General features: G+C 40.5%; 1 protein-coding gene across 32 annotated transcripts in view; it reads right to left on the bottom strand.

Annotated features, from left to right (window-relative positions):
- Positions 1-24,787, bottom strand: part of RBFOX2 (RNA binding fox-1 homolog 2) — a 175,270-nt gene that overhangs the window by 70,129 nt on the left and 80,354 nt on the right. For all 32 annotated transcript variants that reach the window (XR_014539131.1, XR_014539132.1, XR_014539133.1 and 29 more), the window contains one exon: positions 30-254. Coding sequence is in view for 27 of the 32 variants with exons in the window: in XM_083574032.1 (XP_083430158.1) it covers positions 30-254 (225 nt within the window). In the remaining 5 variants the exon portion in view is untranslated. The remainder of the gene's footprint in view (positions 1-29; positions 255-24,787) is intronic.

The raw sequence follows: 24,787 nt of genomic DNA, 5'->3' as shown, positions 1-24,787 counted from the left end.
GCTGCACTGCTCAGCCTTGCTACGCATACCGTAAGAGATCCATTCTGTGCGGTGGCTGTGTTCGTGTTCTGTTCTCCGTGCGCCTGTGTACTCCCGTAGATTGTCAGATTGTGCTCGCTGGTCTGGCCTGCATAGTCCTGAGTGTGGGGTACGCCATACTCTGTGGGGATCCCATTCTGTGGGGGAGGTGGGAATGGGATTGTTGTGAATGGCTGGACCATCGTGTCAGGAGTGGCTGTCGGCTCCTGGTTACCCTGCGAGTGAAAAAGAAAACAGCATTTAATACGCCATCCCCAAAAAGAGCTCTTTCAACGAACAGTCTTTCAAGGGTCCAGATAAGTTCTCTTTCATTCCTCAACAACAAGAACATATACTCCCCAAAGAAGCAAGCAATCTTGTCTCCTGGAAACCATCTGCACACATTTTCTTTAGCATGTTTAATGTGTAACAATAAGTGATAAGATCAAGTTGTCAAGCTCAAGAGACCCCCCACAATCCTATTAACTGCAGAGAAGCATTCTATCAAACTGAAATACTGGGTTCTTACTCATGGCACCAGAACAAAGCTTGTTCTTGTTGCTGTGTTGTTTTTTTTAAAGAGGAAAATAGAACTGCAGAATATTAGAGCAGATTTGTACCCCGACATCTCATTAAACTTTAGAATGGGTATCAGTTGATACATTCTTTGTTTACTAGTACAGACCATCCCTCCTTCACTGTAGTTCAAGGTAGATTGTTTCGAGGTGACTTAAGGAGCACCTCCACCTGTTTGCTGCATAAAGTGCCCTGCCATCTGAGTCAACTCACTACTACTCATTAAGGCATCCTTGTCAGCAAGGGCAGCTGTAATGACTGCTTACCCCCAACCCTGCAAACAGTTTGGTTGGGGAACCAGAGAGTGCCGTGTGATCTTCTGTTTAGTAGAAATAAAACAAAATTTCACCATCTATATTAATTTGTTTAAAATATGGTAATTATTTTTAGTTTTAGTTTTGCTAGTGTAAGCTGACAATGGAGTTTCAGAATGACACCCAAAGATAAAAACTTTAAAATAATAATAACAACATTAGTTAAGTTGACTTCATTATTTCACAACAAAAATCTTCACAGCAGCAGTCAAACAAAACAAAAACATTTTGCTTTTATGATTGAAGTGTTTTTGCTGTCCTAACAAATCAAAACCTTAACACTTGACCGAACCTTTTAAAACTGCCTGAGCCTCAGTAGAACCTTCTATCTGTCAAGCCTCATAAGGCTGAACCCCTCCTGACCTTTAAAAAGCGTTTTTAAAATCCTCAGGTTAGGTAGGTATTTGAACTGATGTGGTAGTGCTTGGTTTTAGCAGATTTTTACATGTTTTTATAAAATGTACTGGTCTTACTAAATTACTGCTTAACTGTAATGATTCTGTGCACGCATGTTTAATTTTTACCTTTTTACGTTTTGCATTTTGGCATATTTTATCTTTTTAAAAAATTCTGGGGTTCTTCAGAAACACTAGGAAATCAGAAGCTGCCTTAAATTGAGACTTTGGGCCCATCTAACTCAGTAATATTTACAGCAGGGGAGCTGAACCTGTGGCCTTTGGGTAGAGATGTTCTTGGGCTCCAAGTCCCATCATTCCCACCCAGTATAGCCAGTGGTCATGGGTAGCCCACACCTCACACCTGGGAGAGCGATTGCAGGTCAAAACAGGAGTTTCCCCCTCCTCCTTGGAGATACATAACTGCTACTGAACCTTTTGCATGGATCACTTGTGCTTTATTGTCAAGCTATATAACCTTTGGACTAGACAGCAGAACACATTTTAGAAATAAAGGCTTTGAAGATGCCAAATGGAAATCAAACACATAATCACAGTGCCAGTTTACTGTAATGGCACTCCTTGCCTGCTTTTCCAAGAGAGGAAGGTATGAACAGCAGCGTTGAGAACACTCTCCCCTAATCATAAGCATCACTACTTTCAAACAATGCATTAATTATATTCATCCCAATTTGTGGTAACCCACAGAGATTGCCATGCCAGTGCACTGGGCTTCTAGTAGCACTTTCCCACAAATGCTGCTTCAGATGTATTAGATGTTTGACAGCTATTAAACAGATACGCTAAAAGCCACCCAGAGAACATCAGCCGAGTTCTAGCACTTTAGAATGATGATGAAGCTTTCTCAAGCACATGATTTCCATCACCCAACATGCACTCTTGAACAAAAAGAGGTTTTCTTAGAGTCCGCATACTGAAATCAGGAGAATGCACAAGGTATTCTTCAGAATTTAATGCTAAGTTGTGAGGAGACAACGCTAAAAGGCTCCCGCCCTAGCACAAGTCATTTACAATGACTCTGCTGCACAAAGAACATAAAAAGGATGTTAAGGTTTAAATTCAGATTAGACAGTTAGTTAAAATCCTTCTGCCTTAGATCTGAACCACATAGAAAGGCAAAAAATCTCTTGAACAGAGACTTTTAAATTGGATCAGTTTACCCAAAAATAAGACTGGGGTCAACATTTGCCAAAGGAGAACAAAACTTCTTGCAGAAAATCAAGGACATATCTTGCCTTTGCCCACATCAGAGGCAGGCCTCATCTCTCCAATTCATGGACCATACCAAAAATCCACTGGCCCTGATAGCTACATAATGGTCAGGAAATAGAAAAGCCTCCAACTGCAGTCCTGTACCCACTTACTTAGGAGCCAGACCACTGAATTCAGTGGGATTTTTGAGTAGAAATGTGTAGGATTGCACCGTCAGCCACCTATGGAACTAAGGAAAAGCAAACTTCAGCTTAGGCATTATTATTCCTCTCACTCATGATTAGCAAGAAGTAGCTTGGCCCTGCAGACCTGCAGTAGCTGTCCAATATAATAATAATAATAATAATAATAATAATAATAATAATAATAATAATTGCTGGCCGGAGAGGACCATAGAAAATGCCACACATGAAAGATACAAGCAAACATGTCGACTCCCATGCTGGTAAAATTGGCTGAAACCAACGAAGAATAGGATATATGGTAGTTTGCTGATTTGTCATGGATTCTTTAGCTGTGATTCCTACATTGCAGGGTTGGACTAGATGGCCAACTCTACAATTCTATATAATAATAACATATATATATATATATATATATATATATATATATATATGTGTGTGTGTGTGTGTGTGTATATATATAGATATATATAGATATATAGATAGATATAGATAGATATAGATAGATAGATAGATAGATAGATATATGTGTGTGTGTGTGTGTATATGTGTATATATATATATATATATATATATATATATATATATATATGCGCTGCCCATCTGATTGGTGGCATACCATATGACGATGATTTTTTAAATTATCGTCATATGGTATAGCCCTTCTGGAACTGTGTCACCAAGCAACATGGCAGAGGACTTTCAGTATGAATAGTTCTCCACAATAAAAGGAAAAAAAGGGAGGGGGGACTAGAGCTATTCTAATGGACATGCTAGTTTTCCAGAAACAAGGAGTCCAGGGGGAACCATCCCAAAAAGGCTGCATCATAAGATCCCCACCCCCTCCCCGGAACACACATCGCCCTTAGTTATACTGCACTCTGCTTAACTACAATATTTTTAACATTCTTCCCTCTGGCAACCTAGAGAGATTAGGTTGTACTGTATTTGCAGAACTGCTTTATAAGTTACTTTTCCCCAACAAAAAGATCAAATTCAGGGTTGGAAAACAAACATGTAGTTTGTACCATATGAAAGACAACAAGAATGTTTTCTATTTTGCAGGAAAAAGAGACGAGGAAACTGACCTATCTGTTCCTTCACTGCATACCTGCAATGCCCTTCATATATTACAAAATACATATCCGTACACCTACTATTAAAAATACAGCAGGCTGGATAAAGCATCCTCAGTGTAGATGCAAATAATATGCCTACTCACAGATCTGAAGCAGCGCAGCTTGTTGCAACACTGAGAAACATAACCCAGAGACAGGGAAATTGTGCTTTAGCATAGCACAGAGGATCACTGTTGGTTTTCTCCAAAGGGAACCACTGTACAAAATAGTTTTGCAGAAGAACACATTCAGAAGCAGGAGAGGGCTTGAAACGAACGAAGGAAACGTTCTCTGTGCATTATCAAATTGCCTGCAACTCTCATTTTAGGCAAAATGAAACTATGTTAAATTCAGAATACATCTAGCTCACGCCAGGTCATTCAGATACTGGCTGAATTCCAAATTTGTTCTGACACTAGCATATCTGGCCAGTGTCCCCTGGGAGTCATGTGATCATGCATGCCTGTAGCAGGGAGAAGGAGAAGGGCATTCAATGATAGCAGCGCACAGAAGGCATACAGATAGCCTACACAATGACGACTAGTTTTATTTACTGAATCCCTACAGGACAAAAACACCATGTTTTCTACCTTCACATAAAGTGCTGCTTCTGCATTTCTAAGCCACCAATATAATGAATTGTTTTCCAGCTGCCAGTCTCAGTGGTATCTTCTAGCTTATATATGAAACAGGTTTCCCTCCTTCCTTTTGTTCACACTGCAGGAGTGGGAAACCTGTGGTCCTCTAGCTGATGCTGAACTGCCACTCCCACCAGCCTCAGCCAGCATGGTCAGTGGTTAGGAATGATGGGAAATGATGTCTAGCAATATCTGAAGTGGGAGGCACAGGTTTCTCACAACTGTTCTACAATTTGAACTAAAAAACTAATAACTAAATGTTGAGACATAGCTGGTGGGTCGATTAGATTTATATACTTTCTCTCACACATCAAATGCATACATACAGTGTAATGGTGCTCTCAATATTGCATTCAAAGTAATAAAATAAGGAAGAAGAAAAACCTTTCAGTTTTCAACTGAGTATACATTCCATAGCACTTTCACCTTGCTTAAAATTATGAGGGAAAACCTGACCTACATTGGTTCCCAGTACATTTCTGAGCACAATTCAAAGTGTTGGTGTTGACCTTTAAAGCCCTAAATGTCCTCAGCTCAATATACCTGAAGGACACTGAGCTACAGCTCCGAGGGCCTTCTGGTGGTTCCCTCACTGTGAGAAGTGAGGTTATAGGGAACCATGCAGAGGGCCTTCTTGGTAGTGGCACCCTCCCATCAGATGCCAAGGAAATAAACAACTATCTGAATTTTAGAAGACACCTGAAGGCAGCCCTGTTTAGGGAATTGTTTAATGTTCGAAGTTTTATTCTGTTTTTAGTCCTCTGTTGGGAGCCGTCCAGAGTGGCTGGGGAAACCCAGCCAGATGGGCGGGGTATAAATAATAAAATTATTATTACTATTAATGTGATCTTACTCTAAGTAAAAAATGTAAAGGAAATAGTTTATTTATTGTTTTGATTGTTCTAACCAGTCTGCAACTACACTTAGGTCTCATCTACACTTCCAGCTGTCCTGTGCCTAGAAAGTATGGGACCAAGCAGTTTTGCGATGCCTAAAATTTTCCATTTTCCCCACCCCTTTCCCCAGGAAAACCTGCTCTTTAGCACTGAACTGGAACAAACGTCAGTCCCAGAAAACCAAATTGATGTTTGCTCCGATTCAGTGGTAAATATCAGATTTTCCCAGAGGAAAGCAGTGGAACAAGCACAAGTCTGCACAAGCCCTTACACTCTATTTCTTTCTTACACAGTATTTCTTTCTACAGCCAATTTCTGCTAAAAACCTGATTTTTTTTCCTACACCAAAGCAGCACTGAGAATGTATGGGGGACCTCACTCCCAACAAATCAAGGTTTGCAGCTATAGTCGAAGTTAATGCACAAAATGTAACATGACATTGTTAAGAAGAGGTGCAACAACGGTGGTGGTGCTATGTTTTTATTCTTTTGCAGAGAAGGAAATTTGACTAGCGACTACTAGGTAAGACAGATGTGCACATGGAAAGTTAGGATGCATTCTTAAGATGGACTATTTCTCTCTTTCAGTTCTTCAGTTCGTACTATCCTTTTCCAACAACTTATCTCTACTATGGACAATCTTGTTTGACTTGTCTTCATTCTGCCTACACATCAGCAAAGTGCTGGCTAACTGCTGTGCTACTAAAGCAGAACTATTACTAAAATGGTTAGAAGAAGAGTAGAAGAAGAGTTTGGATTTGATATCCCGCCTTTCACTCCCTTTTAAGGAGTCTCAAAGCGGCTAACAATCTCCTTTCCCTTCCTCCCCCACAACAAACACTCTGTGAGGTGAGTGGGGCTGAGAGACTTCAGAGAAGTGTGACTGGCCCAAGGTCACCCAGCAGCTGCATGTGGAGGAGCGGAGGCTCAAACCCGGTTCCCCAGATTACGAGACTACCGCTCTTAACCACTACACCACACTAGATGCTTTCCATCATTTGAATTAGCATTTTAATTTTGTTTTGTTTTATCCAGTCTTCTCAAGTGTGTGCGGGGGGGGGGCATGTGCCATATATCAACATATACTAGGATCTTATCTTTAAAGGAAAATCCTGAACCCCTCAAACCATCGTAGTAGCACTTTGCAGTATAATTCCAGTAGTAAACTAGCAATAAAGCAACAGTGCAAGTATTCACAAAGTTTTGATGCTGCCTAGAATGATGTAAGTGGAATCTTTGCAGTTGGGCATCACTCAAGTCAATGTTTAATCCAATCAGTTATTATTCTTCCCTTACCTTTGACTTCTTAGTTAACAGAACTGTAAGTGAAGTTATCTATGAATATTTGAAATATTGCAGTTATAGTATCAGCAGTACAGACTGGAAAGAAGGAGAAGCTGTCCAAATAAATGCATCCGAGTCATTTCTGCTTCAGCTACACCAGGTTGCCCCTACCCTTTGAAATATTAGTGACACATAAATATACAGGTTTGCATCAGGTTTCTGCTCAGAAATCAAATTTGGTGATCACAAAATCAACGTCTCTTAAAAGGGATAAATGTGGGGGAAATGCAGAAATGTACTCTTATTTGCTCTGTGCACAGTTGATAATGTTGCAGTTTGTTCTGTTTTTCTGATTGGAATTTTGTGTTCAATCTGTCGCCTGACAAACAAAAGTTGCAATCAACTCTGCCCCACCTCAAGAAATGCATGACCTAATTCAATGGCCACGAGGCTCTAGCATTCAGTTACTGCACATGTGAAGTCTTATCACCACCTTTCACATGTCAGGATGGAAAACGGCAATTCAATAACCTTCTCTTCTCATCAGTATCTCCAGCGCTCACGTATGCTTAAAGGTAGCTCCTTTAAACTAATTCACTGGCCATGAGTCATACTTTAAAAATGAGTCTTACTTTAAAATGTTTGGAAAGTGCTATGTTTTTAGGGGGGAAGTTGTGCTGCTCTGCAGTTGCTGTAATTCACCAACAGTCATTGGAATAGAAGGCAAATCAGAGCAAATAGAAATAAATAAAGCTGTGGGTTTGAAACAAACTCCCTCCCTCAAAAGAGCCCCAACCTATTAACTATTCAGTCCCCATACAGGCCTTCTACCTAAACAACATTGGGCCCCAGGCATTTTGAAGTCTTGAATGGTTCCAGATACTAACCCACTGGTCTATAAATATGGAAGTGTCTTCAGCATCTAAGGTACATGAGCTAGTTTTGGAATGGCTTGAGAAGCTGCCCTGCCCTTGATGGATGCCATCTCTCTGAACCAACCTTCTGTTTCCAGCGCGCTCAGTTTTCCCCTACCTGCATCGTACACAAGGTTTGTCTACCAACTCATAATCTTCACGTGAAGCACAACCAACTGTTGTATATTTGTTTCTGTTCATTTTGCTTAAAAAAAAAAAAAAACCTCTAGGGAATTAAAAGTCTAAACATACGGGTAAAATTCAAGAGAAAATTTGTTTTGTGGGGTGAAACGCAGTTTTCCTCAATGAGGCTTCTCAGCACAAAAGAGGTACCTGTTGTCATGGAAGTTTGTAACTATCATTTTTTGTTCTGTACCATGGCTGTTTTTTGCCCGCCAACCACCTTCATACTGATCCTGCCAGAACCAGCAGTAACAAGTATGGAGATCGAGACACTTTACCTATTAAATTTATAGCCTGCCCTTCCTCCCAAAGGAGCCCAGGGTGGCACTTAATGTACAACTTTCACACGTCTGGCATGCTAGCATGTCTACATGCCAGTCACCAAAGCACTAATAATCACTTCAAATAATAGGTAGCTGGAAGCACTCTTCACTGTAATCCAGCAATAATACTAACCAGATACAGTAAGAACAAAGAGGAATCTTTTGCCATTATCCCCAACATTTATACAGAAAGATTCCATGAACTTATGTACTTATTGAAGTACACTGACCCTCCATACAATGGGGCTCCTTGGAACCACAACCAAACCTTGAAAAGTTTTTCTGGTATTTGCCAATGCAAAACATCTACCGCTTGGTTGAAGTCACTATTACTCATTTAGTTTCAACAGTGTGCAATAAACTGTACTGAACACAGAAGCAGCAGGGTCCCTGTCCCCAAATGTTTACAGTTTTAATTAAACAGAGGAGAAGGAAGGGTTTGTTCCAGGATGAATGTGTGTCAGTACTACAGCCTGTTCTAGGGGGTTATAACCTATCCAGGTAATAGGTCAGGGTCAACCACAACTCGATTCCACAACTTAACTGGACAAACCCTTACTTCATACAAATTACTTTTAGGAATCTGGCATTTCCATAGTTCTTGTGTATTACTAATCTTCAAGCACTGGACAAAAAACAAAGTCCCAACAGAAATCATAGCCACAAAGCAAGACTGGGAAAACAAAAGATGATAACATGAGGAATTGTGTACAGAAATAGGCAAGTTGTGGTTCTTTACAAAAAGAGCCTGGGTGGTGTAGGGTTAGTGTGTTGGACTAGTGTGTTAAAACCAGGATTCAAATCCTCACTCTGCCATGGTGTGCGCTGGCTGTCCTTGGGCCAGTCATCATCTCTCAGCCTAAACTTTCTTACAGGGTTGTTGTGAAGATAAAATGGTGAGGGGATGAACCTTGAGCACCTTGAGGTCCTTGAAGGAAAGATAGGGAATAAATGCAATAATCAATCAATTAATGAATCCAAAAATCAATCAGTGATCACAGAGCTTCTTAGTCAACATCTGGTATGGACCAGCATCTCCAAAACATGATTAGATATACAAATGATATGACATATTTAACAGAATTAATGGGAAAGATAATTCCTGATAGAGGGTCAACAGATTATTTAGAACTTGGTCACTAAGACACTACTGGAAGTCTCATATGATTCTTTTAACCTAGGCTCTGTGTTATCTTTTGGTGTGAGGAACAAACAGCCCCTTAGTACTCACTGCATCTGTTAAATTTCATATATATCAAGTAATCATTTATATCTCTTCATGTTTCTAGAACTGTCCTCCTGTCCTTCCTACTTTTATAGAGAGCAACTCCAAGTGAAAATCAAGGATTGGGCAGAAACCTTAAGAATCAGCAGCCAGTTAAAACAGAGGAGGTGGGGAAAGGAAGGAGTGGGAAAGAGGGGGGAAGATAAGCATATGGAATTAATTGGTGAGTGTTGGGTGTCTTGGAAAGGGCTGCTGAGCTTGAAAAAAAGATGTGGGCCTGGGCTCTACAGATAGACATTACTCGGTTTCCCTTCTGGGGGAAAGGTATGCAAGTGCAACGTAGCACATTTTATGTAAAGCCTCGCTGCTCTTGGAGTCTTCAGTTTCTAAAGCTTTCATTCCCATGTTACTGTTGCTGGAGGCTGCATATGCAGAGGCATATGCATCAGTCCCAGCACAACAAAAATGCAGCACAAAGCAGAAGGGATAATAGGAGCTAAACTACCCCAAGGCAATCACTCTCCTTCCCCGGAAACAATACCACATATCTTTGTCATAGAGGGGCAATGGAAGGGATGACAGGTGGAGACTGGGACTGCTCTCCAATAACAAAACACACACACATACACACACACCATGGAAGAGGCATGCAGTTCGGAAATACAGGCAACTCCTCATTTGCACAAGGGTTGCATTCCAGCTCATTGTGCACATTGGTCAAGTGCACATAAGCCCACCCAGGGTCAAAAACTGTGCGCATCAGCGGTCACATGCCAATCCAACACATGAAAAATGATCACTGCCTGTACTTCTTGATCCAGCATTGTCAATTGAAGCCCAAGTGGCCTTGGTAGGTCAATGCATCTTTTACCAGATTTAGTTGGTCAACCCACTCTTGGACAGGGACAGTCTTGCTACAGTGAAGCAAGCTCTAGTTACCACCTGGATTACACTAGATTAGTGTCATACTTTATATATGGTGAAATGACTCAGAAGCTTTAACACTTTGTCAGTGAGTGCTGTTGATATTACATCTATTTTGAAATAATTAAATTGGGTGCCTATTTGCTTCCAAACACAAATTTACTGTACTTTAAAACCCTAAAAGCCTTGGGACCCATAAACATAAAGGAACACTTCTTCCCATGCCAGCCTGCTCTGATATTGAGATGCCCTTGTCTATGCACCACCTTTAATGGAGCTCTGTTATGTGGTCAGAAGGGTCAGCACCTTTTTGGTGGTAGTATCCTGACTTTGGAATAAGACATTTCCATTTGTCCAGGCATTCTGGTGATGCCTTATTTGGAACTGCCTTCTCTGCTCCCTGGTATTAAGCTTTTAACCAGCCTTTTATCTTATTGTTTACTATAGAGTTTGATACTGTTGTATGCATATGCTATGAGAACAGTGCAGTAGTAAGATTTCTATACTGCTGATAAACTAAGTCCTCTGGGCAGTTTACATACCTACTTTTAGAATAAAACACACAATTCAACTGTTTGTTTGTTTTCATTTTTTTAAACTAAAATCCCTGTACATACCAGAGAGAGTCTTAATGTAAGCACAAATGCAAACACCATAAAAACCAAAAGGGGCAAAATAAATTAAGTGCCAGAATGTAAAAAGCACCAATATATATATATATATATATATATATATATATATATATATATATACATACATACATACACACACACACACTCTTTCTGGTATGTACAGGGATTTTAGTTTAAAAAAATAAAAACAAACAAACAGTTGAATATATATATATATATATATATATATATATATATATAACAGTTGTATATATATATATATATATACATACATACACACACACACACACACACACACACACACACCGCCCTAGAATCATCTGATGAAGGGTTGTTGATAACTATTTTAAGTGAACAAACAAAACTTAGCTTCCAAATCTGTCTCACATTCTACCTGTTTTCTTAATATCCTTTGTAATTTCTTCCACCACTAGCTGGGAAAGCAGCTTTTTGGACACCCTCTTTTTCATCTTTTGAGGGAATGAGTACAGTAAGCCTGCAACTTATGTGGGGCTACGCTCTGGGGAACGTGCCAAAAGCCAAAATCACGTATAGCCAAAACACACTGGGTTCAATGGCAGGTGGTTTGCCAAGGTCATTTTCCTCAGAACCCCTCCCCCTTTTATTTATTTATTCTTTTGCCACACATACAAAGCTGAATGCACACAAGTTAAATGTGCATAAATTGTGGGCTTACTCTAAAACAGTATAGGTGGTATTCAACTACTTAAGTCATGCCCATTAACTTAGTGGATTTTTATTACACTATACCTTCCTTTCAGTTTTCTGATGTTGTACCCCTTAAAAGTATGGCTAGTTCAAGGTTACACAGTTTTGCAAATACATTGCCAGAGAAACACAAAATCAGCATCAAATGTCTATTTGGGGGAAATATACTGGCCTGTACTTATACTACTTAGTTAATGGCAGCTGAAAGGCCTTGAAAACTTACAGAGAAGATAATCCCAACAGAAGTTATTGAGGTCTTTCCCTCAGTCCTGTTTCTGCACAAGGAAAAAACTTTAGTTCAACTGCATTGGTAACAATTCATTCTGTTAAACTTGTACAAACTCTCAACATGGATGCATATTTAAAGTGGTTTAATGCTTACTTGTAAGGGTCACTGAGCTTATCTGGCAATTCTGTCACAGTTTCCAGCTCTGCTGCAATGATAATGTAACTTCGCCTGAGAACGACCTCTATACGAAGCCCCACAGCTATCCTCAACAGCCTCTTTTCAAAAGCAGCAAAAGATACAAATGACTTCTTCCAGATAAACAGCATCACACTCCTTGGAATATAGATACCCTGGAAACCGAGGCTGATGCATCCAAAACCTACATCACTGTGAAAGATCCTGTACAATCAAGAACACAACCTCAACCTCAAAAGACTTAGCTGAATTGATACACACTCCTGTTTCCTGAATCCAAAAGACCATCTGTGATAGCTTCTTCAACACACCAGCCTTCACTTTAGAAACCACCATAAATTCAAACAATTTATGTTTGCAATCTGATGCACTTCTTAGTCCATCTGCATGGTAAGTCACAGCATCCCAGTAGGTTTTCATGGCTAAACCAGGATTAGAACATTCTAATCCTGTTTTAACATTATGATAAATCTCTTTAGTCAGCAGCTGATCTAGCTGCAGTCTACTTCTCCGAGTGTCTACTATGACAGTGCTTGATTCTGGGAGGCTCTACTGACCACGATGATTTTATAGTGTTGAACCCAAGCCCTTCCTGCTGTGAACACAGTGGGGATTCCTATACAGTGGTACCTTGGTTGTTGAACTTAATCCATTCTGGGAGTCTGTTCAACTCCTGGAACCATTCGAAAACCAAGGTGTGGCTTCCAGTTGGCTACAGGAGCTTTCTACACTCAATCAGAAGCTGGAGAAGCCACGTTGGACATTTGGCTTCTAAAAAACGTTCGCAAACCGGAACACTCACTTCTGGGAGCCAATTTGTTCGGGAGCCAAGCCATTTGACAACCAAGGTACCACTGTACACAGTTGGTCTTAAACGTGGCGATAGTAGGCAAAGGCTTGGGATATATGCCACTACGCACTCTAGCCAGACCCAAGAGACCCAACTAAATACAAAATAAGGCATAATTAGCTTCATGATAAAGTCTGAAATCCTAGAAGAGATTTCAGCTGAGAATGGGGTTTGCATTTTTTGTCTGATTAGCCATGGGACTAGCTTCAGCCAACCTCTGTTGATACTTCACCTTGCTCCTTGAATCTTGCCACTCCACTAACTGCTGCCAAGACAGCAAGTGCTAGAGCTCATAGGCTAGCTTAGTGAGTCAACACACCGCAGGATACAGGTTTGGAAACAAGATTATCTGTTAGCCGACAGAGGTACTAAGATGGGGGTCTTAACAGAAAAGTTGAGCCTTGGGGTGAAAGGAAATACATTAAGGTACTACTTGGGTGGTAACAGAAAGAAGAGCAGCAAAATATGTTTCTTCCAGTGATAATAAAGGGCCAACATGCAGACCCATCTATCCCCTGAGGCACCAGAATTACCATCATGCTGTATGGCCTTCATGGCATTTAATATTTAAACAGGCCAATAAATATTTCAGGACACAGCCATCCCAATAAGAACTCTATTAGGATAAAAGCATACACTAATACTGGAAGGCCACGACCGCATCTTGTCCAATGCCCCCTCCTTTCTGAAGCCTCCACTGGGCTCCTGAGAAATCCAACAGTTTGTGATTGCTGCAGCTTCAGTTACCTTCCAAACAGCAGAGCCGGCAATGTGCTGAAGGAAGAGTTGGAAGACCCAGCCCTACCATATTGTGGAACAGACACCAATTGATTATATTACCACGGCCACTTCTATGGAAACATCAAAGCAGCTCCCCTCCACCCAAATTATTCATCTTTTTAATCCAAAAGAATAGATATATTAAAGCCACACGTTATTAATTTCTATCATCTTTATGCTACTAGGTTCCTCCCCAAAGGTTAGGTTCATTTTTTAATAAAATGAAAACTTGAATGCAGCCTTCTGTGGCAGATTACCAACCACTTAACCCAGAGGCAAGTCCGTTGACCAGCCCCAACAATTTCTCTTCCTACACTGCGTTATTTGTTGCTCACCTGACAGTAACTCTCTCGCTCTGCAAGATAACATTTGTGAAAAGCTTTCTGACAAAAAAATGCTACATGCTTCCTATTAGTAAGAGCCTATTTTCTTTATGTCTTTTGCATAACTGGTTTTATTTTATAGCACTGGCATACTACTCCTTTCATTCTAGAATTTCAAGGGAGTGAGCTGTTTTAGTAAATCAAGTTAGCTACTGAAGCACTCTTTGTTTCCTTCACTTCAAAATGGGTGATTTTAGAAAAACAGATTTCTGCCTAGGGTGAGGCGGAGGACAACTTATTTACTTAATGTATGTATATCAGATTCTTTCAGATCAGTGTTTAAGCATCATAGTAACCCTCTAATATGGTTATGATGGAGGGTGGAATTAGACACTACATGGGGCTGCCAGCAAAAATGTCCTGTTTTAGTATCAAGGTTAAAGGTAATGAGACTACCTGAGCATTGATTACAAGTCAGTTGCTAGAAGAAAAAGTTCTGTCCATTTGTTATTCTGCACGTCCTTTTCCAAACTCACAAGAGAAACACTACATTTTCCTTTCATTTTCTAAAAACTGCAAGATCTATTAAATGAATTATAAGCCCTAGCAGTAACTGTACTCCAGGCATACTAAAACCCAACCTGGTAAGGGTTTCTGTATTTGTAGACCTCATGGTTGGAAGTGATTAGAAGTAAAAGGCGCCAGTTCAAATTATACTTCATGCGCCCTGGATTTGAGATTGGGAGAAATGTTGAACAGGCCTTGAGTTTACCGCTCCTTCCTCAAACACCAAATAAACTGACAGACCCTGAACTCAAACAAACACAAGGTCCTTAAGTTAACGCAGCATTCCTCCATCCTCAATGGAGAGGTGGGAGGGGAAAGAAGGGTTGGTATCCAAACATTCCTTTTCCATTCCAATATAAAATTACAAGGAGGTTTTAAAACTTTGTTTAATACATTTATGTGCCATCCTTTCAAAACACAGAACAGTTCATATAAAAACAATTGAAAACAATATAAAATCAGCAGCAGCTACAGAGAGAAAGAGAGAACAAAACAAGCGCCAAACCAACCCAGTGCCTTCTACTGTAGTTAATTTCATAGCCAAAGACTCTAATCCTTGTGGCCAATGTTTTATTTTCATTCAATCAAGAAATGCAGACAGAACAGAAGCACAGAAATCATGGAGGCTCCTGCTGAAAGAGGCAGGTACATGGGTCCCAATCTATGAAGAACTTGGATGCTAATTAAAAGCCAGTGCGATAATGCTAATGATTATGTCTCCAAAGCACAGCATTCTGCAGCAGCTGAAACATAAGAGACATCTTTAAGGGCAGTCCCATGCATTTCACTAATATTATCTGAAGAGGCCCCTATGCCAGTGTGACTGGATATTACTGCTTAGAGGGCTTTTCTGTGAGCAATGACGCATTACCCTCTCAGCCTACACACCGATTGTTCACGAAAAACTGGAGCACAAGAGGGAGATCCAAGTGGCCAAAGCTTTCAGAACAAAGCACATTATTTGGGGTAATATACAGGAACTGAAAGGAACAGACTTTGTGCAAGGCAGGAATAAAGGGAGTTGCTATGGATGCTGGAGGCAAGTCTCGAGAAGGCTGAACAGGAACTGAAAATGTCTGAAGGAGCTGGGAAGTCAGATAAAGCTATAGATATGATATGATGCAGCAGCCAGAATTTGGAGTATCAGTGAATAGGAAAAGTGAGTATTTACTGGGTTTTATATATATGTATATATATTTCTGCAAGATGCAAATTCCAATGATGAATTAATCGCAATCTCATACTAGACAGGTAGCTGGAAAAATTAACAAATTAGGTGTATGTGAAGATCTCCTTACAGGTGAATTAAATACTGAAGCAATTTGTAAACCAATTATTCATATGTGCAATATGTCACACATACTCATCTAAAAAATGATTTAATATGCCATTTTTCTCTCTCCTTAGTGCAAGAATAAATAACACAATTCAGAGGACTCCCATTTTTCTTTACCTGGCTTATGAATGTCAAGCACTCTAATGTTTATCTGAACCAGCTTCCAGAATGATAATGAACTTGGAAGTTACTCATTCAGCAATACATTATATGTGTATCACCAATTCCTTTCTAAATTCTTGCCTGGCACTATCGTCATATGGAAAGATGTGTGACACCTTAAAGTAACCCTGTACAGTAGAAAATTTCTCATTTGAAGTCACTGGAATCCTCTGCAGTCTGTTCAAATAAATACAATTCATATCCAGATATCGGATGGCATTTCACAGCTTAATCACTAGCTATTCCTTTCCGATTCACTGCTTACTATTAAATAACAAAAGCATACCTAATTTTTCAGACAACCATCCCACTCAGGTTATTCCTCAGGGTCCTCCCAACTTAAGTTTCTTGTTGAATTCTTTTTTGCCAGATGTGCATATAATTTATATTGGAGCAAAGTAATTTAAGTCCCAGCATCAGAGCTGCACTAGTTCTGCACTGGAGTTTAGTTTACAAAAGGACTAATAGGCTTCCTTATCTATGGGGAAGAAAACAAGAAGAAACTGCTGTTGCACTGCCTCCACCTATCATCTAGCTATAGCTCTTATCTCTTTAGCACATCAGTACCTAACACTCTGAGAATCCTAAGACTCTCAAGAAAGATTCATTCTCTCACACACAAAAACAGAAACATTTCATTCCAGTGAGGAAAACTCAGTATGATTTCCAAAAACAGTGCCACTGTCTGCATTCTGGGGCCATTTTCCTTCCCTTCATCTGCATCACATCAACCTCAGCAACTGCTCTATACTTTTTTGACCGCCTCTTGCCAATAAAAAGAAAAAGAACAGCACTATGTGCTGAAAAACACACTCCCCTGGCTTCCTGGTCCTCTACTCTTGAGGGTTTGGAAGATGGTCTTCTATTTGTAGCCTTCTTCCCAGTTTGTACCTTAAACCCCCCAAATCAGATAGAGTTAAATCTTCACCCCTAATTTCCCATTCTCCCAGGGTTTCTTCAGACATTAACTCCTACAGGGTAAGCACTTCTGCTTAAGAACTTGCATGCAAGCTACATGCCAACTGTTCCACGCAATGATCACACATGCATTTATTTTGCTACATTTCCAATTCTGGAAAGCCACAGCCAATACTGGGATCACATATGGTATTCTTTATGTAGTTTGCACGCAATTTCTCACGTGTCATTGCTAACCACATAGAACAGCTGTGATGTTTGAAGCAGTCCTAAAAAAGTGTCGATGTGGAAAGAGAGAGTCATGCTATGATTTGATATCTGTTGGTATTTTTTTGACCTTCTGCTTCTTATTGTACTAAATCTTAAAAGAAGTAAAGATACACATGTATACACACATACACATATGAAAAACACATACTTTCTGCACATTGTTCATTTAAATTTGCTTAAATAGCCACATCTGCACCAGTGATATTCATTAGGAAATTGTCATGGACCAACTGAAATGTAGGGAACAGTTTAGAAGGATTGCAAGCCTAATAAAATATATATATTTTAATATATAGGAAGCAAGCTGTTTTCCATGTGTGTATACAAGTACTCATACCAGCACATGACAATTCATGTGCCCTTTGTGCACAGTGTTAGAAATTAGCCACAGTTTAAAAACCTTTGTCTTACTCCATGGTTAATACAATTTCCATTTCCACTGTGTTTCTTTCTCCTTATTGCATACCAGGACAAGTGAATTGTTGTAAGAGCAAGCTAAAATCAAGCAATGTAGTTGAGATCATAGAATCACAGCATTGGAAGAGACCCCAAGGGTCATCTAGTCCAACCCCCTGGAGAACAGAAATTCCATTGTGGTGACCGTAACCTAGATTTAAGGTGTTGTTTGGCACCTAGCTTATAAATCTGAGTTTTTAACACTGTGGAGACCTGGCTTTCTGATGAGCATTCAGGGGACCAACCACAGTTGTGTAGACCAGAAGAATGCTCTTTGAGGACTTGGACAATGGATGGTACAACAAAGAGGGAACAATTGGGTCTCCATGTACTGCCACGCATGCATATCGCATTCATGTCGGTTGGACTCGATGGCCCTTGTGGTCTCTTCCAACTCTATGATTCTATGTTGTTGTCCCTGCCCACATGGGTCCAATATTTATATAAAACTTTAGCAGTGCACGAGAACTCAACAGGAGCGGGATTACTACACTACTAATGCTATGTGTGATTATGGCTTCAGTAAATTTTCAAGGACAACCGATATAGGTGCAATGGCACTCTCACACAATGCTAATATTAAAATCACCTCTCTCTATGCTGGTAGAGTCTTTGTACTGATTCTGCCATTCTTACCCTACATCTCTTTCAAGTTCCCATTAACTGTGCCAATGTTTTTCCTCTCCTCTCCTCTCCTCATCAGAATCACCTTGCTTCTAACTGGTTATACGATCATTCCCTTTGCTCCCTTCTCCCACTCTCACCTTTGAATCTACATAGGTGCATCGCTACTGCATACAAAATCAGACCTGAATCCATGTGCCAGTTCCCTTTCCTTAGATTATGTGCTACCTCTATATTAAGAAGCTGCCACTCAGACTCTGAGGAAAGGGCACTTTACAGCTGACTGATTTTTTTAACCCAATTTATTCTTATTTACCTGTGTTACGTCCAGTTTTGATGCAAGATAGGAGAATGAAAAGTGCTAAGAATTGTACTGTTTGATGTAGGAGGTGTGGTGATTAGAAACCGAAGCAAAACTGGCTAAAACAATGGTTCAGTCTACCCTCTACAAGCAAAACAATAACAGGGGCTGTATAATGATTACTACATAAATCTTGGTTGATTAGTTTTGTGAGTTGAAGTCAATTAATTAATTCTGCACGTGAGAAAAACAACAGGTCTAAGAAAAAAAGGGCATTTGTTTTTAGATGATTATGAAGACATCATAATAGATGAGGGATTTGCCTCTGTTAAAATGGTTCTTACCTGCAGTCTTTATAAGCAATGCTATTAAAAAATATTTTAAAATGCTTTAAAATCTGCTTACCCATCAAGAGAACCTTTATAGTTGATTAAAATGTTTTAACTGAATTGTAAATAACTAAATAGACTCACTAAACCCTCCAAGTGCCCCAAAATTCCAACAAAAATAAAGTCAACCAAAGGTAGTTGCTGCAGACCAATGTGAATTAGCTTTAAATCTATATGTGAAGACTATGGTCTCTAAAGCAGAATCTTGTTACTGTCATCATAGAATTTAAAAAAACTCTCTCACTATCAATCCGCAATAGATTACTGATCTTGACTTCACATGCTTCTTAAAGTGATTTGTCAGAAACACTGGAAAGGACTTAGCATTCCATAAAATATACAAAGACTTCTTTTTATAAAAAGTGCACTGAACACACATGCATGTGCACAAACTTACTCCCAAGTATGTCTCACATCATGCCCTGCACATTATCAGGTTGCGGGAGATATTGAAGGAAAAACCCAAAGAATTGTAGAGCTGGAAGGAAATACAAGGGTCATCTAGTCCAACCCTCTGCAGTGCAGAAATGTTTTGCCTAATGTGGGGCTCAAACCCACAACCCTGAGATTAAGAGTCTCATGCTCCATCACCTGAGCTACAGAAACCAATTGTTGTGAAGCAATCACTAAGTTTCTGTGTACGGTTCCCCCAACACTGTGCTAGCTGAGGCTGATGGGATTTGTAGTCCATAGCATTTTGCAGGCACCAGATTGGGGAAGGTTGGTGTCACCTTTTTATTGCAGACTAAGCCAGAGCCTTCCTATACACTCTCTAGTTTTTAAATAACTAATGTTGTATTCTGTGGCTACCATATAATGGATTCTTTTGCAAGTTAAGAAGGATTATTATTTCAAGTTTGAGTAGAGCAGGTCAGTGTTCTCTAGCTGATACAGCAAAGCCTAACTAAGCCAAGGAAGAGCATAACTAAGCCAGAACTAATAACTCAGCTGACAGAGTCCATTCTCCCTCAGACATGACACCAGCAAGATCAACCAGGATAGGGTCATTATGCACTTTAAAGAGAACCCAGAGAAAGGAAAAACAATTAAACAATTGCTCGTGGCAGAGTTAGAAAACCCTTAATTCCCACACCAGGGAATGTTTGACCCTGCAATAACAACTCATAAGGTGCAACTAGCTCATACAGCCTGGGAAGTAATTCTGCACTCCTAATGCAGCTCCTGTCATCTTGCGTGAGCATCATGACTTGGGGGTATATGGCTTGGCTAGAAAACCACAGCATCCCTCAGGGTAGCAGTGAGAATGGGGGAAGGTTCACCAAAGTAAAAGATGTGGGAGGTAAGACTGTAGTGGCTTTGCTGAAGAAATTTGGAGGGAAACATTTTAGGGGAGAAAAGGGCTGTGTTTGACAAGTGGAGAAGGGGGTGATTTTCCAGGCACAGGTTTACATTCTATGATTTACTCCCATTCAGTCAGAATACTTGGTATTAACAAAGAGTTCAGCAGCTTGAAGAACTCTGCATCCATTTTAAAAAGCAGCTTCTGGGAATGTCAGTGCAAATATTATGCTTGAAAGGGTGCATTCAATGTATGGTAACGCCACAGAAACTGCGGGGGCAGAGTAATAATTCCACACTTCTTAATTTACAGAGTCAACTAAAGTCAACTTGACTTAGACAATTTGGGTGACCTTGGCACATACACATTTCTCTTTTTCTTTTTTTAAGATCAAAATATATTGAAGCAACCAGGCAAATAGAAAGAAATGGCAAAAAAAGCATAGAAGCTGGAGAGGAAGAAGGAAACAGCTGCAGCTGACAGCAGATCAGCTCCCTATTGGTCAGAAATGCCCACATATACATATCATGTCCTCCAATTACTTTTCTCACAAGCAGGCCAAGCTTTCCAATTAGAAGATGCACAGTATTAATTCACTGTAATCTCAGCCATCATGAAGAACTCATGCTTTTATCAGTATAGCCAGAAGATGCGCTTCCACAGGGAGCCATCATGTGCCTTTATCTGTAAATGACTCTGGCCAACTCTCCACAGTCCATTAAGCTAATAAATCATGTTGGGACCTCTTCTTCAAAGGATATCGAACCAATACTTTGCATGTTTGCAACAGTATTAATCTAATGGCTGCAATAGACTTTCCAGCGAAACAGCCAGAAATAGAACCCTGATCTACCAATCCCCAGTCCTGAGCTCTATCTTTCTAAGCTACCATATTTCCACAACTAGAAATATATTAAATTGCTACGGCTTATTCTTGGGACACAGATTTGAGCAAATGGCACTGGTGTATCAGATTCCCCTTTATACAACTTCCCAGCTTAGGCTCATTAAAAGCAGCTTCCGACTTCCTGAGACGATGGAGCAACAAGGGCATAAAACAATCTGTCCAGATCCAGACCAGTTTAAAAATCCCCAGTAAGGAGGGATTTCAAGGATTCCCTCTAGGATCTGGCATGCCTAGGCCACCTGTAAGTAGTTTTCTTCAAGCTGCAATTAACAGGTTTTAATATATCCCTACATTTTAGGCAAGGGTGCTGTTGCTCATTTCCTCTTAGAAAAGTGGCCTGCAGGTATGGGTTTTTCCCAGCAGCACAAGTATGCCTTTATTACACTTCTCCGAAATCAGCTGGATTGTTTGAATTTAAGTTATTAAGTCAATCGCCTGCACTTAACCACAATATCTAAACATTTCTAAAAGATGAAGTCAAACTAGTATGATCATTAGGAAGATCTAGTGTGACAAGAAGAAAAGGGGGGGGCAATGTTGTCTACACAAGGGAGCCCTGTAGCACATGGAATAGATATAAACCCAGATGGTTCAAAACAATGCATGCCACATGCTATAGCACCAATTAACTTTTAGCAAAACCCTATGCCATGCCAGGGACCACTGGTAAAGTCGACTGAAGGTCAAACTCAGACAATGAGATGGTTTGACAGTGACAATCTTTACTGAGAAGGAAGCAGATTAGTGTGAATTCTGCCATCAAAACAAGGGAGGAAAATGAAACTGCATCAGGAAAGGCCTTATTTCAAGTGTACTTGATAACCCATAAAAGGTGAACTATAACACAGGAAAGTGCTTGAGAGTGTTAGCAGATATAAGGGGGAACTTATAGAAGGGGGAAAGAATAAGAGAAGCATATAATACATTACTTGTAGTGTTGGCAGGCAGAGAATGAGAATAATCCTGCAACATATTGCAAGGGGAGGAGCAGCAGCTGTCTTGAATGTGTGCATTTTAAGTATAAACAAAGGAGATAATTTCATATAAGAGAATGCTTATGGTTAGTACAAGGTAACCATCACCCTTGCAACTGTCCCCATTCTACATACAGCACCCACCCTAATCCCATTGTAAGGTTAACAAAGATGCATTCACTGGCCTGGCTATGACTGTAGGGTGAGCAGGGAAAGATCATAAAACAGATATGGGCAAGGGAGAAGATGGAGGGATGGTAAGCACACACAGCCTCTAATGAATCAGAACACTGCCAAGCAGAACGCTGCTCAGATTTAAATCAAATCTCCATTTAAGGAACTCCTGCATTCGTGCTTTTATAAAAAGCAGGCTGGGATTGCAGTGTCTGGCTACAGTTGTTTGTCACAGGCTGGCGTGGGGCCTGGCAAGGAACGGGTTATAATGGAGGGGGAAGCAAAGGAAAGAGGGGGGAGAGAATGGTTGGAAAATATGAAGCAGCTGCTGGTTCGTTTAAAAAAAAAACCACCAAAAAACCGGAGCGAGTCTGAAATCCATAAAACCAACACCTCTCTGAGTTCTGGGCACAGCCCAGCTAGTCGAGCACATGCCAACATAAACGGTGCTAGCTGGAGCCCCCACCACCCTACCCCAAGAATGGGGGTGGAGAGCTGTGGGGGGGGGTGCCGCTGACAGAATGGAGTCAAATCATTTCAGAGGGCTTACAAAATGGAGACAAATAATCCTTCAAGGAGATCCTGAACTTCCAGAAAAGAGAAATGCCAGCCGCCCTACCCTCTCGGAATGCTACTACCTCTTCCCCACCAGGAAGGGCAAAAGTGCCACTCCCCAGCTTGCGGCTCATTCAGCACGGTATAGCTTTGAAAGGAGCAGCAGCTCTCCTCCGTCTGCTTTTAATTACAGGGAGCATCCCCTCCCCCTACCTAAAGAGTAGGGACTGTAAGCAGGCAGGAGCCCAGGTGAAAGACTCCATTTCTCCAAGCAGGAGGGGAGGGGGAGCAGACAATGGAATGAGTGATTCATTGCACAGGAACACACTCCAGAACGGGCTACTGCCACATGGGCTTGCTGAACAGCTTTAAAGGGGCAGCACACCCTTTTCCGTTCTCCTGGAAGCTCAGTACAGTACCTACCCCCTCTTTCTCATCTCTGATTGGAAACAGATACTGAATAAAACGCCAGCAAGGCACTGGGCTGTCCAAGAAAGAAAGGGAGGGCGTTTTTGTTCTCCAGACGCTAGTAATTTCAAAGTATAGCCAAAAAAAGGAAACTCCTTTAACATATATAATTCCCTCTCTCTCCACTTTCCATTTCATCTGCAGGACTATCTGGGCTGAGTTCAGGCTAAATTCACCTAAATGAGGCCTAAGGAACAAATCTGGGGCACTTTTGTGACGAAGGTTTCACACATAATTAGAAACATGGGGGCTCTTATTTTTAAAGCATTCCAGCCAACAAATGCTATTTTAGTACCAACTTCAGTTCTCTGCATCTATTTTAATGGTACTTCACTGATGAAGTGTACTTATACATTAACACACTGTAAATGCAGAAATACAAATTAAATTGTCAGTTTCGAGTGCACGTGGCAGATTCTGTAACACTTCCCTACTGCCTCTCAATCCAGTCTTAGACATATGACCATATTGTACAGGAGTGAACCAAGAAGCACTCACTCCATCCTCTCCCACTGGAGCACACATCCCCAGAAGAGACTGTTTATACCAGCAGTAGTACACCACCAATATGTTGTGCAAATGATACTATTCTCTTACCAAAAAAAAAAAAAGTATCTGAACATATTTGGACGCAGAAGCTTATCCCATTCACCAAAGTAATTAGAGCAACTAATATGGTTAGAGCAACTAATTTGGTTCTTGCTCATGGAAACATACTCTGAAAAGAGCCAATCTAGCTGGTGTCATAATACTAACCAAAAATGCTTGTGTACATGAGGCTCCAGCAACTGATGCATTCAAGAGACTCCAAAAGCAATTGATGTAACGAAGCCCCATAGAGACATGACTTGTGATCAGCAGTTCTGAACACAACAGCCAAAGTCTGGATTACAAGAATGTGTGCACCTTCAGGAATTATTCCATAATGCCACCTTAAAGCTTTTTTGCAGCACAGTGCCCTCCAGTTGATTGGAACTACAAAGCCCATCAAATCCAGTCATCATGGACAGGGATGATGGGAACTATAGTCCAAAACATCTGGAGAGTATCATGTTGGGGAAAGCTGTCCTAAAGGTTAAAAAAAAAGCACCTAGGATGAACCAAGGAAGTCCATTCTCTCATGCAGCCATGCTAACTCATTCAACCAAAACACTGCTTTCTTAATGTGGGATTACAGATAAACATTATATTTATCAGGTTGTTTGTGCAATTAAAGTATAAATATGGCACAAACGTTCAAAACCAAATTGGAAATTATATATTGTATACTGTGGTCCTAGACTCCCATTTGCCCCAGCCAGCATGGCCAACGCTCAGGGATGATGCGAGTTGTAGTCCAGAAATATGTGGAGGACTATAGGTTCCATGCCCCTGTTATGTACACTAAGGTTAGGGTCACAAAGCCAAGGCTAGTTAAGAATGGCCT

The sequence above is a fragment of the Podarcis filfolensis genome (assembly GCF_964270895.1).
Source record: "Podarcis filfolensis genome assembly, chromosome: 10".
NCBI classification, from domain to species: Eukaryota; Metazoa; Chordata; class Lepidosauria; order Squamata; family Lacertidae; genus Podarcis; species Podarcis filfolensis.
The sequence above is the reverse complement of the archived record's forward strand: the minus strand, read 5'-3'. Positions and strand labels throughout refer to the sequence as shown.